Here is a 16085-nt window from a genome sequence, read left to right as displayed (position 1 = left end):
TCATGTTCGCTGGAACAAGATTTCGCTTCAAAGTTTAACTTCTAATGTCTGTGGACAATATTGTATTTATTTTATTATTAAACGATGTCAAGGACTTTGTATGGAACTCATTGTATCACTGTTAACCGGAAAGAATTATGATTTCCGAATATTTCAATTTGTCAAGAAAAGATATGGTGTAAACATGATTTTTAAGAAATAAAGTTGTTTTAATTTGAAAAATTGTGTCTTGTATTTCTTTTGTGTTGTTTCTACATATATTTAAACAAAACTCGTGTAACAACAATTTAGATAACACATTTTGGGGTATAAAAGGGCTCTCCATACACAGTGTGAGCACAGTCTGTTAAACATCACGAACATGGAAAGACAAAAAATTGTTGTTGTTATTTTAGTTTTGTGGATTTTTTCAAGTATGGCCCTCCTAATTTGGACTCATCTCCAATGGACATCTAAACAAGATTTCAACTGTTTTCAAAATAAAACAACACTTGACATTTATAAAATTTATCAAAAGATTGATTCAATAGGTTTTATCAAGTGCCACGAGTTTTCCAATTTTTATTTAAATCACACACATTGCTGAGAAACAATTTGTGAATGCGTTCAAAGCTCTTTAAATGTTTTCAAAAATCACTGTTTGGAATTTACGAAAAATATTGTGGATTCAAAAAGCGAATGTCTTCTGATATCCAATATACTTAAAGGCTGTTTAGAGATTTTCTGTAAAGTTTAAAAGTCAATATTTTCTTGTTCCTGTCATTTACAAAAATGGAACTGCCCAAGTTCGTACATCCTTCTACTTGTCTTCTGAGCGGACCTACCGGTTCGGGTAAAACGGTTTTTGTGAAGAAATTGATAGATCATATAATGTTCCATCCCATGCCGACCAATATTATTTATTGCTACGGAAGTTATCAACCTCTTTTTAATTCCATGAAAAATGTAAATTTTGAAGAAGGATTACCATTTAACCTGCAGACTCTCCAAAATGCTTTAATTATCATAGACGATTTAATGTCTGAATTAGCAAGTGATACTCGCTTAAGGAAACTTTTTACAAAAGGAAGTCATCACCGAAACCTTTCAGTCATTTTTATAACGCAAAATTTTTTTCACCAAGGCAAGGAGATGAGAAATATTCATTTAAATTCCCATTACCTTGTCCTATACAAAAATCCTCGAGATAAAAGTCAAATTATGCATTTAGCTAGACAAATGTTCCCCGGAAAAGTAAAGGCCTTTCAAGAAATTTTTCAGGATGCTACTTTAACTCCATTTAGCTACTTGTTGATTGATTTACGACCTGAAACAAGTGAAACGTTTCGCCTTCGTACAGGTATCTTTCCTGGGGATAAATACTATGTTTATCAGCCTCGTTAATTCATTTCAGTTTGAGACGTCGAATGGCTTATCAGGTTCAGTGTTTCTCCTTGTTTGCTTTGGGAACATTCAAAAACCTGACTCAGAACAGGGAGCTTACTAAAGTTGTGTTCAATAAATGTGGGAAGTAGACAAGATACACAGGAAGGGTATACGAAACCCTTTATTTTCTCACTCTTTACAATGATTTCCGGACTTCGGAATACAGAGACCAACCACTTGTGGTGTGAACGTAAGAATATAAAAATATTAACTAAACTCTAACTTAACTTTGGAATAACAAACAAGGGTCTACGTGGAAGATTGGCCGTATATTAACAGGAAGCCGTATGTAGTACAGAGAACTGTTAACACTACAATACGTTTAAAATTATTACGAGGATTAAACCTCTGGCCTGGAAGTCAACCAGCAACCGAGTAAAAACTGCTAAGGCAAGCGGCCTGCTTCTACTAACTCCTTCCTCTCTCTCGCTTGGCAAAAAGCCACAATTTAAGTACTTGGCGTTCGCCAGACAAATTTGCATAAATAAGTTAAAGCTTTTAATTCTGACCGGAAGTGGAAAATAAGAAGTGATAGTAAAGATTTAAAATAAAATAAACGTTAGTAAAACTTAAGATCCTTACAAGCCAGAGTTAATTAGTTTGAAACTGAGGTCTAAAACGACCTTGTTGAAAACTTTTAGCTCTAGAATCTAACGCGAGGCCAATCTTTTACAAACATTTCTCACTAGAAACTAGAAATTTAAAAAAAAATTTGTTTTTACAATATCAGCTCCATGGACAATTACTTTTCATCTGTACTGCATCTAAACAGGAGCTTTTAGTTGAAATCTGGTTCCTTCCAGAGATCTGGAAGGAAAACTAGTTTAATGAAATGTTACACAATTAAATGGCAAGTCACATGAATATTTATATTTCTCCTAACATTCTTATTTCATTCATGACTTTTATTTAATTATCTCTCCCCGTGCTCTCTGACATGTGTTGTAAAAGAAAACACCAAACACGAATGTGTTTATGTATACGTGTTCAACACTGCCGCCTACAATCAAAACACTAACGTGTTAAAATTCAACATAACAAGACCTCGTAACACACCTTATCTTCGTCTCTAAACCCTGAGGTAGTATTCTGAAAGTGGCTAACTCTGAAGTGTAGCGTCAGAGAGCCTAACTACATTCATTCAACCTTTAACACATATTCGCAATAATTTTCTCTTTTTTTCAGTCACACGAATAAGTTTAAAAATTTTTGGCATTACTTTCACTTTTACCATATCACAATATTTCTTAACATTTAAAATAACAGTTCACATTGTATATAAGAACATATTAACATGCCGTTAATTTTACGCAATTTAAAACATACATTAGTAGTACATTGTTAACTTCTATTCTTTTCCAAGCAAGTGCCAATTCTTCTACATTGAAATACTACATTTCAAAAGTCTTTCAGACTAAAACTTCTTTCTTGCCAGAATGTTTTAAATAAAATTTATACAATAACTTTTACAATATTCAAGTATTTACACATTCCTATTATACATCAACTTTAGTTTTACTCGCGAGTAATTGAAAAACATAATACCAAAATAGGTAACAACTCATTTCTCGCCTTTTTGGCGATAAAGGTAGACCTCACATGAGGTAAAACGTCTTGAAATCTGCCACTTGCAGTAAGAATGAAAGATTAACTTAAGTTTGCAAAGTAACATAAAATTTTACTTATCTTTGTGATATTCGGACATTCTTTTCTCTGCCCAGTCCTGGAAGGTAGCTAAGATTCGTGTTTGATTTATCCTCCTTCTTGTGCGGGCTCGGCCTTCAGTGCCTTCCTCTAGGAGCTTTCTTTTCCCTCCAGTTCGATCACCCTTGAATACCTTCTTTTTCGCCTCTGCCTGTGGTCTTGGCCGTTTGATGGCCGCTGGTCTTTTGACCGCTGGCCGCTGGTGAACGACGTGATATTTTTGACTCGTAATGGCTTTTCTGTTAAAAGATTCTTCAGAATGCGCAAAATCCGAATTGGATTTATTTTCGTTACCTCCCACTCAAACAGTGATAGAAAAAGGTCAGTGGGTTGAATTTCATCCATTAGCCAATGTGTCAGAAGGAAGTCCTGTTGAATTCAATGTTTCTGGAAGCGGAGACGAATACTTTGACTTATCACAGACACAACTCTATGTGAAGGTGAAAATTTTAAAAAATGATGGCAAGCCAATCACGGCTGAAAGTAAAGTGGGACCTGTCAATCTCTTTTTACATTCTATGTTTTCTCAAGGGGATATTAGCTTAAATGAAAGACTCGTTTCCACCAGTAATAACACTTATCCCTACAGAGCCATGATAGAAAAATTACTGAATCATGGATTTGATACGAAAACTTCGCAACTTTCATCAGAATTGTTTTTTAAAGATACAGGAGGACGTATGAATGTTTTTGATATTCAAGATACTCAGCCGAATGAAGGATTCAACCAACGAGTAGAATTGTTTAAACTGAGTGCCTCAGTCGATATGATTGGCCGGTTGCATTTGGATATGTTTCATCAAGAAAGACTTTTGCTGAATATGGTGGATATGAAGATTAAACTCATACGCAGCAAACCCGAATTTTGTTTACTGGGAGATGGTGAATTTAAAGTCGTACTCGAACATGCTTCTTTGTTTGTAAGAAAAGTGAGAGTTAGCCCTGGTGTTGTGCTAGGACATGCAAAAAGCCTAGAAAAATCAACAGCCAAATATCCCATTCAAAGAGTACTATGCAAAGCCTATTCCATTCCCACTGGAAATATGACTTTTATTCAAGATAACATTTTCATAGGCCAAATGCCTAATCGTATTGTTGTGACTTGCGTCGATAATTATGCCTTCAATGGAAACTATAAAAAGTCTCCTTTTGAATTCAAGTATTATAATATGAACTTTATCGGCGTTTATGTAGATGGTCAACCGGTACCTCATAATCCCCTTCAGCCTAATTTTGAGAAAAACCATTTTATACGAGCTTATCAGAATTTATTTACAAATGCAGACGACCGAGGACTTTACCTTTCAAGATCAGAATTTTCAAAGGGATATTCCTTATTTCGCTTCGACCTGTCACCTGATCTTTGTGATGGCTCTCATTTAAATCTAATTCGACACAGCAACTTAAGATTAGAAATAAAATTTGACAGTCCTTTAGAACAAACTGTTACCTTATTAGTGTATGCTGAATTTGAAAATTTGATAGAAATCAATAAAGCTCGAAATATTCTGTATGATTTTGGAAACTGATGAATTCATCACAGATTCATCAAATCTTATCTCGAGATCCTATTTCTTCGAGATATTATGCGGGTATTTTCCCATCTGACAAAATACCTGTGATTCAAAATTTTCCCTGTGCACTGGTGCTGAATACGGACAAACATGATGAAAAAGGAACTCATTGGCTAGCTGTCTACCTTGCAGATCAACAGGCTCTTGAATTTTTCGACCCTTATGGACTCCCTCCTGAAGTATATGGAGAAGATATCGCATCCTTTGTCATGAAATATCGTCATGTTCGCTGGAAGAAGATTTCGCTTCAAAGTTTAACTTCTAATGTCTGTGGACAATATTGTATTTATTTTATTATTAAACGATGTCAAGGACTTTGTATGGAACTCATTGTATCACTGTTAACCGGAAAGAATTATGATTTCCGAATATTTCAATTTGTCAAGAAAAGATATGGTGTAAACATGATTTTTAAGAAATAAAGTTGTTTTAATTTGAAAAATTGTGTCTTGTATTTCTTTTGTGTTGTTTCTACATATATTTAAACAAAACTCGTGTAACAACAATTTAGATAACACATTTTGGGGTATAAAAGGGCTCTCCATACACAGTGTGAGCACAGTCTGTTAAACATCACGAACATGGAAAGACAAAAAATTGTTGTTGTTATTTTAGTTTTGTGGATTTTTTCAAGTATGGCCCTCCTAATTTGGACTCATCTCCAATGGACATCTAAACAAGATTTCAACTGTTTTCAAAATAAAACAACACTTGACATTTATAAAATTTATCAAAAGATTGATTCAATAGGTTTTATCAAGTGCCACGAGTTTTCCAATTTTTATTTAAATCACACACATTGCTGAGAAACAATTTGTGAATGCGTTCAAAGCTCTTTAAATGTTTTCAAAAATCACTGTTTGGAATTTACGAAAAATATTGTGGATTCAAGGAGCGAATGTCTTCTGATATCCAATATACTTAAAGGCTGTTTAGAGATTTTCTGTAAAGTTTAAAAGTCAATATTTTCTTGTTCCTGTCATTTACAAAAATGGAACTGCCCAAGTTCGTACATCCTTCTACTTGTCTTCTGAGCGGACCTACCGGTTCGGGTAAAACGGTTTTTGTGAAGAAATTGATAGATCATATAATGTTCCATCCCATGCCGACCAATATTATTTATTGCTACGGAAGTTATCAACCTCTTTTTAATTCCATGAAAAATGTAAATTTTGAAGAAGGATTACCATTTAACCTGCAGACTCTCCAAAATGCTTTAATTATCATAGACGATTTAATGTCTGAATTAGCAAGTGATACTCGCTTAAGGAAACTTTTTACAAAAGGAAGTCATCACCGAAACCTTAAAGTCATTTTTATAACGCAAAATGTTTTTCACCAAGGCAAGGAGATGAGAAATATTCATTTAAATTCCCATTACCTTGTCCTATACAAAAATCCTCGAGATAAAAGTCAAATTATGCATTTAGCTAGACAAATGTTCCCCGGAAAAGTAAAGGCCTTTCAAGAAATTTTTCAGGATGCTACTTCAACTCCATTTAGCTACGTGTTGATTGATTTACGACCTGAAACAAGTGAAACGTTTCGCCTTCGTACAGGTATCTTTCCTGGGGATAAATACTATGTTTATCAGCCTCGTTAATTCATTTCAGTTTGAGACGTCGAATGGCTTATCAGGTTCAGTGTTTCTCCTTGTTTGCTTTGGGAACATTCAAAAACCTGACTCAGAACAGGGAGCTTACTAAAGTTGTGTTCAATAAATGTGGGAAGTAGACAAGATACACAGGAAGGGTATACGAAACCCTTTATTTTCTCACTATTTACAATGATTTCCGGACTTCGGAATACAGAGACCAACCACTTGTGGTGTGAACGTAAGAATATAAAAATATTAACTAAACTCTAACTTAACTTTGGAATAACAAACAAGGGCCTACGTGGAAGATTGGCCGTATATTAACAGGAAGCCGTATGCAGTACAGAGAACTGTTAACACTACAATACGTTTAAAATTATTACGAGGATTAAACCTCTGGCCTGGAAGGCAACCAGCAACCGAGTAAAAACTGCTAAGGCAAGCGGCCTGCTTCTACTAACTCCTTCCTCTCTCTCGCTTGGCAAAAAGCCACAATTTAAGTACTTGGCGTTCGCCAGACAAATTTGCATAAATAAGTTAAAGCTTTTAATTCTGACCGGAAGTGGAAAATAAGAAGTGATAGTAAAGATTTAAAATAAAATAAACGTTAGTAAAACTTAAGATCCTTACAAGCCAGAGTTAATTAGTTTGAAACTGAGGTCTAAAACGACCTTGTTGAAAACTTTTAGCTCTAGAATCTAACGCGAGGCCAATCTTTTACAAACATTTCTCACTAGAAACTAGAAATTTAAAAAAAAATTTGTTTTTACAATATCAGCTCCATGGACAATTACTTTTCATCTGTACTGCATCTAAACAGGAGCTTTTAGTTGAAATCTGGTTCCTTCCAGAGATCTGGAAGGAAAACTAGTTTAATGAAATGTTACACAATTAAATGGCAAGTCACATGGATATTTATATTTCTCCTAACATTCTTATTTCATTCATGACTTTTATTTAATTATCTCTCCCCGTGCTCTCTGACATGTGTTGTAAAAGAAAACACCAAACACGAATGTGTTTATGTATACGTGTTCAACACTGCCGCCTACAATCAAAACACTAACGTGTTAAAATTCAACATAACAAGACCTCGTAACACACCTTATCTTCGTCTCTAAACCCTGAGGTACTATTCTGAAAGTGGCTAACTCTGAAGTGTAGCGTCAGAGAGCCTAACTACATTCATTCAACCTTTAACACATATTCGCAATAATTTTCTCTTTTTTTCAGTCACACGAATAAGTTTAAAAATTTTTGGCATTACTTTCACTTTTACCATATCACAATATTTCTTAACATTTAAAATAACAGTTCACATTGTATATAAGAACATATTAACATGCCGTTAATTTTACGCAATTTAAAACATACATTAGTAGTACATTGTTAACTTCTATTCTTTTCCAAGCAAGTGCCAATTCTTCTACATTGAAATACTACATTTCAAAAGTCTTTCAGACTAAAACTTCTTTCTTGCCAGAATGTTTTAAATAAAATTTATACAATAACTTTTACAATATTCAAGTATTTACACATTCCTATTATACATCAACTTTAGTTTTACTCGCGAGTAATTGAAAAACATAATACCAAAATAGGTAACAACTCATTTCTCGCCTTTTTGGCGATAAAGGTAGACCTCACATGAGGTAAAACGTCTTGAAATCTGCCACTTGCAGTAAGAATGAAAGATTAACTTAAGTTTGCAAAGTAACATAAAATTTTACTTATCTTTGTGATATTCGGACATTCTTTTCTCTGCCCAGTCCTGGAAGGTAGCTAAGATTCGTGTTTGATTTATCCTCCTTCTTGTGCGGGCTCGGCCTTCAGTGCCTTCCTCTAGGAGCTTTCTTTTCCCTCCAGTTCGATCACCCTTGAATACCTTCTTTTTCGCCTCTGCCTGTGGTCTTGGCCGTTTGATGGCCGCTGGTCTTTTGACCGCTGGCCGCTGGTCAACGACGTGATATTTTTGACTCGTAATGGCTTTTCTGTTAAAAGATTCTTCAGAATGCGCAAATTCCGAATTGGATTTATTTTCGTTACCTCCCACTCAAACAGTGATAGAAAAAGGTCAGTGGGTTGAATTTCATCCATTAGCCAATGTGTCAGAAGGAAGTCCTGTTGAATTCAATGTTTCTGGAAGCGGAGACGAATACTTTGACTTATCACAGACACAACTCTATGTGAAGGTGAAAATTTTAAAAAATGATGGCAAGCCAATCACGGCTGAAAGTAAAGTGGGACCTGTCAATCTCTTTTTACATTCTATGTTTTCTCAAGGGGATATTAGCTTAAATGAAAGACTCGTTTCCACCAGTAATAACACTTATCCCTACAGAGCCATGATAGAAAAATTACTGAATCATGGATTTGATACGAAAACTTCGCAACTTTCATCAGAATTGTTTTTTAAAGATACAGCAGGACGTATGAATGTTTTTGATATTCAAGATACTCAGCCGAATGAAGGATTCAACCAACGAGTAGAATTGTTTAAACTGAGTGCCTCAGTCGATATGATTGGCCGGTTGCATTTGGATATGTTTCATCAAGAAAGACTTTTGCTGAATATGGTGGATATGAAGATTAAACTCATACGCAGCAAACCCGAATTTTGTTTCCTGGGAGATGGTGAATTTAAAGTCGTACTCGAACATGCTTCTTTGTTTGTAAGAAAAGTGAGAGTTAGCCCTGGTGTTGTGCTAGGACATGCAAAAAGCCTAGAAAAATCAACAGCCAACTATCCCATTCAAAGAGTACTATGCAAAGCCTATTCCATTCCCACTGGAAATATGACTTTTATTCAAGATAACATTTTCATAGGCCAAATGCCTAATCGTATTGTTGTGACTTGCGTCGATAATTATGCCTTCAATGGAAACTATAAAAAGTCTCCTTTTGAATTCAAGCATTATAATATGAACTTTATCGGCGTTTATGTAGATGGTCAACCGGTACCTCATAATCCCCTTCAGCCTAATTTTGAGAAAAACCATTTTATACGAGCTTATCAGAATTTATTTACAAATGCAGACGACCGAGGACTTTACCTTTCAAGATCAGAATTTTCAAAGGGATATTCCTTATTTCGCTTCGACCTGTCACCTGATCTTTGTGATGGCTCTCATTTAAATCTAATTCGACACAGCAACTTAAGATTAGAAATAAAATTTGACAGTCCTTTAGAACAAACTGTTACCTTATTAGTGTATGCTGAATTTGAAAATTTGATAGAAATCAATAAAGCTCGAAATATTCTGTATGATTTTGGAAACTGATGAATTCATCACAGATTCATCAAATCTTATCTCGAGATCCTATTTCTTCGAGATATTATGCGGGTATTTTCCCATCTGACAAAATACCTGTGATTCAAAATTTTCCCTGTGCACTGGTGCTGAATACGGACAAACATGATGAAAGAGGAACTCATTGGCTAGCTGTCTACCTTGCAGATCAACAGGCTCTTGAATTTTTCGACTCTTATGGACTCCCTCCTGAAGTATATGGAGAAGATATCGCATCCTTTGTCATGAAATATCGTCATGTTCGCTGGAACAAGATTTCGCTTCAAAGTTTAACTTCTAATGTCTGTGGACAATATTGTATTTATTTTATTATTAAACGATGTCAAGGACTTTGTATGGAACTCATTGTATCACTGTTAACCGGAAAGAATTATGATTTCCGAATACTTCAATTTGTCAAGAAAAGATATGGTGTAAACATGATTTTTAAAAAATAAATTTGTTTTAATTTGAAAAATTGTGTCTTGTATTTCTTTTGTGTTGTTTCTACATATATTTAAACAAAACTCGTGTAACAACAATTTAGATAACACATTTTGGGGTATAAAAGGGCTCTCCATACACAGTGTGAGCACAGTCTGTTAAACATCACGAACATGGAAAGACAAAAAATTGTTGTTGTTATTTTAGTTTTGTGGATTTTTTCAAGTATGGCCCTCCTAATTTGGACTCATCTCCAATGGACATCTAAACAAGATTTCAACTGTTTTCAAAATAAAACAACACTTGACATTTATAAAATTTATCAAAAGATTGATTCAATAGGTTTTATCAAGTGCCACGAGTTTTCCAATTTTTATTTAAATCACACACATTGCTGAGAAACAATTTGTGAATGCGTTCAAAGCTCTTTAAATGTTTTCAAAAATCACTGTTTGGAATTTACGAAAAATATTGTGGATTCAAGGAGCGAATGTCTTCTGATATCCAATATACTTAAAGGCTGTTTAGAGATTTTCTGTAAAGTTTAAAAGTCAATATTTTCTTGTTCCTGTCATTTACAAAAATGGAACTGCCCAAGTTCGTACATCCTTCTACTTGTCTTCTGAGCGGACCTACCGGTTCGGGTAAAACGGTTTTTGTGAAGAAATTGATAGATCATATAATGTTCCATCCCATGCCGACCAATATTATTTATTGCTACGGAAGTTATCAACCTCTTTTTAATTCCATGAAAAATGTAAATTTTGAAGAAGGATTACCATTTAACCTGCAGACTCTCCAAAATGCTTTAATTATCATAGACGATTTAATGTCTGAATTAGCAAGTGATACTCGCTTAAGGAAACTTTTTACAAAAGGAAGTCATCACCGAAACCTTTCAGTCATTTTTATAACGCAAAATTTTTTTCACCAAGGCAAGGAGATGAGAAATATTCATTTAAATTCCCATTACCTTGTCCTATACAAAAATCCTCGAGATAAAAGTCAAATTATGCATTTAGCTAGACAAATGTTCCCCGGAAAAGTAAAGGCCTTTCAAGAAATTTTTCAGGATGCTACTTCAACTCCATTTAGCTACTTGTTGATTGATTTACGACCTGAAACAAGTGAAACGTTTCGCCTTCGTACAGGTATCTTTCGTGGGGATAAATACTATGTTTATCAGCCTCGTTAATTCATTTCAGTTTGAGACGTCGAATGGCTTATCAGGTTCAGTGTTTCTCCTTGTTTGCTTTGGGAACATTCAAAAACCTGACTCGGAACAGGGAGCTTACTAAAGTTGTGTTCAATAAATGTGGGAAGTAGACAAGATACAGAGGAAGGGTATACGAAACCCTTTATTTTCTCACTATTTACAATGATTTCCGGACTTCGGAATACAGAGACCAACCACTTGTGGTGTGAACGTAAGAATATAAAAATATTAACTAAACTCTAACTTAACTTTGGAATAACAAACAAGGGCCTACGTGGAAGATTGGCCGTATATTAACAGGAAGCCGTATGCAGTACAGAGAACTGTTAACACTACAATACGTTTAAAATTATTACGAGGATTAAACCTCTGGCCTGGAAGTCAACCAGCAACCGAGTAAAAACTGCTAAGGCAAGCGGCCTGCTTCTACTAACTCCTTCCTCTCTCTCGCTTGGCAAAAAGCCACAATTTAAGTACTTGGCGTTCACCAGACAAATTTGCATAAATAAGTTAAAGCTTTTAATTCTGACCGGAAGTGGAAAATAAGAAGTGATAGTAAAGATTTAAAATAAAATAAACGTTAGTAAAACTTAAGATCCTTACAAGCCAGAGTTAATTAGTTTGAAACTGAGGTCTAAAACGACCTTGTTGAAAACTTTTAGCTCTAGAATCTAACGCGAGGCCAATCTTTTACAAACATTTCTCACTAGAAACTAGAAATTTAAAAAAAAAATTGTTTTTACAATATCAGCTCCATGGACAATTACTTTTCATCTGTACTGCATCTAAACAGGAGCTTTTAGTTGAAATCTGGTTCCTTCCAGAGATCTGGAAGGAAAACTAGTTTAATGAAATGTTACACAATTAAATGGCAAGTCACATGGATATTTATATTTCTCCTAACATTCTTATTTCATTCATGACTTTTATTTAATTATCTCTCCCCGTGCTCTCTGACATGTGTTGTAAAAGAAAACACCAAACACGAATGTGTTTATGTATACGTGTTCAACACTGCCGCCTACAATCAAAACACTAACGTGTTAAAATTCAACATAACAAGACCTCGTAACACACCTTATCTTCGTCTCTAAACCCTGAGGTAGTATTCTGAAAGTGGCTAACTCTGAAGTGTAGCGTCAGAGAGCCTAACTACATTCATTCAACCTTTAACACATATTCGCAATAATTTTCTCTTTTTTTCAGTCACACGAATAAGTTTAAAAATTTTTGGCATTACTTTCACTTTTACCATATCACAATATTTCTTAACATTTAAAATAACAGTTCACATTGTATATAAGAACATATTAACATGCCGTTAATTTTACGCAATTTAAAACATACATTAGTAGTACATTGTTAACTTCTATTCTTTTCCAAGCAAGTGCCAATTCTTCTACATTGAAATACTACATTTCAAAAGTCTTTCAGACTAAAACTTCTTTCTTGCCAGAATGTTTTAAATAAAATTTATACAATAACTTTTACAATATTCAAGTATTTACACATTCCTATTATACATCAACTTTAGTTTTACTCGCGAGTAATTGAAAAACATAATACCAAAATAGGTAACAACTCATTTCTCGCCTTTTTGGCGATAAAGGTAGACCTCACATGAGGTAAAACGTCTTGAAATCTGCCACTTGCAGTAAGAATGAAAGATTAACTTAAGTTTGCAAAGTAACATAAAATTTTACTTATCTTTGTGATATTCGGACATTCTTTTCTCTGCCCAGTCCTGGAAGGTAGCTAAGATTCGTGTTTGATTTATCCTCCTTCTTGTGCGGGCTCGGCCTTCAGTGCCTTCCTCTAGGAGCTTTCTTTTCCCTCCAGTTCGATCACCCTTGAATACCTTCTTTTTCGCCTCTGCCTGTGGTCTTGGCCGTTTGATGGCCGCTGGTCTTTTGACCGCTGGCCGCTGGTCAACGACGTGATATTTTTGACTCGTAATGGCTTTTCTGTTAAAAGATTCTTCAGAATGCGCAAATTCCGAATTGGATTTATTTTCGTTACCTCCCACTCAAACAGTGATAGAAAAAGGTCAGTGGGTTGAATTTCATCCATTAGCCAATGTGTCAGAAGGAAGTCCTGTTGAATTCAATGTTTCTGGAAGCGGAGACGAATACTTTGACTTATCACAGACACAACTCTATGTGAAGGTGAAAATTTTAAAAAATGATGGCAAGCCAATCACGGCTGAAAGTAAAGTGGGACCTGTCAATCTCTTTTTACATTCTATGTTTTCTCAAGGGGATATTAGCTTAAATGAAAGACTCGTTTCCACCAGTAATAACACTTATCCCTACAGAGCCATGATAGAAAAATTACTGAATCATGGATTTGATACGAAAACTTCGCAACTTTCATCAGAATTGTTTTTTAAAGATACAGCAGGACGTATGAATGTTTTTGATATTCAAGATACTCAGCCGAATGAAGGATTCAACCAACGAGTAGAATTGTTTAAACTGAGTGCCTCAGTCGATATGATTGGCCGGTTGCATTTGGATATGTTTCATCAAGAAAGACTTTTGCTGAATATGGTGGATATGAAGATTAAACTCATAGGCAGCAAACCCGAATTTTGTTTCCTGGGAGATGGTGAATTTAAAGTCGTACTCGAACATGCTTCTTTGTTTGTAAGAAAAGTGAGAGTTAGCCCTGGTGTTGTGCTAGGACATGCAAAAAGCCTAGAAAAATCAACAGCCAACTATCCCATTCAAAGAGTACTATGCAAAGCCTATTCCATTCCCACTGGAAATATGACTTTTATTCAAGATAACATTTTCATAGGCCAAATGCCTAATCGTATTGTTGTGACTTGCGTCGATAATTATGCCTTCAATGGAAACTATAAAAAGTCTCCTTTTGAATTCAAGCATTATAATATGAACTTTATCGGCGTTTATGTAGATGGTCAACCGGTACCTCATAATCCCCTTCAGCCTAATTTTGAGAAAAACCATTTTATACGAGCTTATCAGAATTTATTTACAAATGCAGACGACCGAGGACTTTACCTTTCAAGATCAGAATTTTCAAAGGGATATTCCTTATTTCGCTTCGACCTGTCACCTGATCTTTGTGATGGCTCTCATTTAAATCTAATTCGACACAGCAACTTAAGATTAGAAATAAAATTTGACAGTCCTTTAGAACAAACTGTTACCTTATTAGTGTATGCTGAATTTGAAAATTTGATAGAAATCAATAAAGCTCGAAATATTCTGTATGATTTTGGAAACTGATGAATTCATCACAGATTCATCAAATCTTATCTCGAGATCCTATTTCTTCGAGATATTATGCGGGTATTTTCCCATCTGACAAAATACCTGTGATTCAAAATTTTCCCTGTGCACTGGTGCTGAATACGGACAAACATGATGAAAGAGGAACTCATTGGCTAGCTGTCTACCTTGCAGATCAACAGGCTCTTGAATTTTTCGACTCTTATGGACTCCCTCCTGAAGTATATGGAGAAGATATCGCATCCTTTGTCATGAAATATCGTCATGTTCGCTGGAACAAGATTTCGCTTCAAAGTTTAACTTCTAATGTCTGTGGACAATATTGTATTTATTTTATTATTAAACGATGTCAAGGACTTTGTATGGAACTCATTGTATCACTGTTAACCGGAAAGAATTATGATTTCCGAATATTTCAATTTGTCAAGAAAAGATATGGTGTAAACATGATTTTTAAAAAATAAATTTGTTTTAATTTGAAAAATTGTGTCTTGTATTTCTTTTGTGTTGTTTCTACATATATTTAAACAAAACTCGTGTAACAACAATTTAGATAACACATTTTGGGGTATAAAAGGGCTCTCCATACACAGTGTGAGCACAGTCTGTTAAACATCACGAACATGGAAAGACAAAAAATTGTTGTTGTTATTTTAGTTTTGTGGATTTTTTCAAGTATGGCCCTCCTAATTTGGACTCATCTCCAATGGACATCTAAACAAGATTTCAACTGTTTTCAAAATAAAACAACACTTGACATTTATAAAATTTATCAAAAGATTGATTCAATAGGTTTTATCAAGTGCCACGAGTTTTCCAATTTTTATTTAAATCACACACATTGCTGAGAAACAATTTGTGAATGCGTTCAAAGCTCTTTAAATGTTTTCAAAAATCACTGTTTGGAATTTACGAAAAATATTGTGGATTCAAGGAGCGAATGTCTTCTGATATCCAATATACTTAAAGGCTGTTTAGAGATTTTCTGTAAAGTTTAAAAGTCAATATTTTCTTGTTCCTGTCATTTACAAAAATGGAACTGCCCAAGTTCGTACATCCTTCTACTTGTCTTCTGAGCGGACCTACCGGTTCGGGTAAAACGGTTTTTGTGAAGAAATTGATAGATCATATAATGTTCCATCCCATGCCGACCAATATTATTTATTGCTACGGAAGTTATCAACCTCTTTTTAATTCCATGAAAAATGTAAATTTTGAAGAAGGATTACCATTTAACCTGCAGACTCTCCAAAATGCTTTAATTATCATAGACGATTTAATGTCTGAATTAGCAAGTGATACTCGCTTAAGGAAACTTTTTACAAAAGGAAGTCATCACCGAAACCTTTCAGTCATTTTTATAACGCAAAATTTTTTTCACCAAGGCAAGGAGATGAGAAATATTCATTTAAATTCCCATTACCTTGTCCTATACAAAAATCCTCGAGATAAAAGTCAAATTATGCATTTAGCTAGACAAATGTTCCCCGGAAAAGTAAAGGCCTTTCAAGAAATTTTTCAGGATGCTACTTCAACTCCATTTAGCTACTTGTTGATTGATTTACGACCTGAAACAAG

At 34.7% G+C, this 16085-nt stretch overlaps 3 protein-coding genes across 3 annotated transcripts; all 3 read left to right on the top strand.

Moving 5' to 3' along the window:
- The first annotated feature begins 3359 nt into the window (after positions 1–3359).
- Positions 3360–4658, top strand: LOC146993318 (uncharacterized protein F54H12.2-like). Its single transcript, XM_085808215.1, has one exon. The coding sequence runs from the start codon at positions 3360–3362 to the stop codon at positions 4656–4658; it is 1299 nt and encodes a 432-aa protein (XP_085664341.1).
- A 3624-nt stretch (positions 4659–8282) lies between these two features.
- On the top strand, positions 8283–9581 carry LOC146993317 (uncharacterized protein F54H12.2-like). The gene has a single exon (XM_085808214.1). It carries the CDS (start codon positions 8283–8285, stop codon positions 9579–9581), a length of 1299 nt encoding a protein of 432 aa, XP_085664340.1.
- A 3624-nt stretch (positions 9582–13205) lies between these two features.
- LOC146993316 (uncharacterized protein F54H12.2-like) lies at positions 13206–14504 on the top strand. Its single transcript, XM_085808213.1, has one exon. It carries the CDS (start codon positions 13206–13208, stop codon positions 14502–14504), a length of 1299 nt encoding a protein of 432 aa, XP_085664339.1.
- The last annotated feature ends 1581 nt before the right edge of the window (positions 14505–16085 follow it).

This window comes from Stegodyphus dumicola, chromosome X1 (assembly GCF_044657685.1).
Source record: "Stegodyphus dumicola isolate Sdum_Otavi_A_Nest chromosome X1, ASM4465768v1".
Taxonomy (NCBI): Eukaryota; Metazoa; Arthropoda; class Arachnida; order Araneae; family Eresidae; genus Stegodyphus; species Stegodyphus dumicola.
This window is presented reverse-complemented; position numbering and strand designations above follow the sequence as displayed.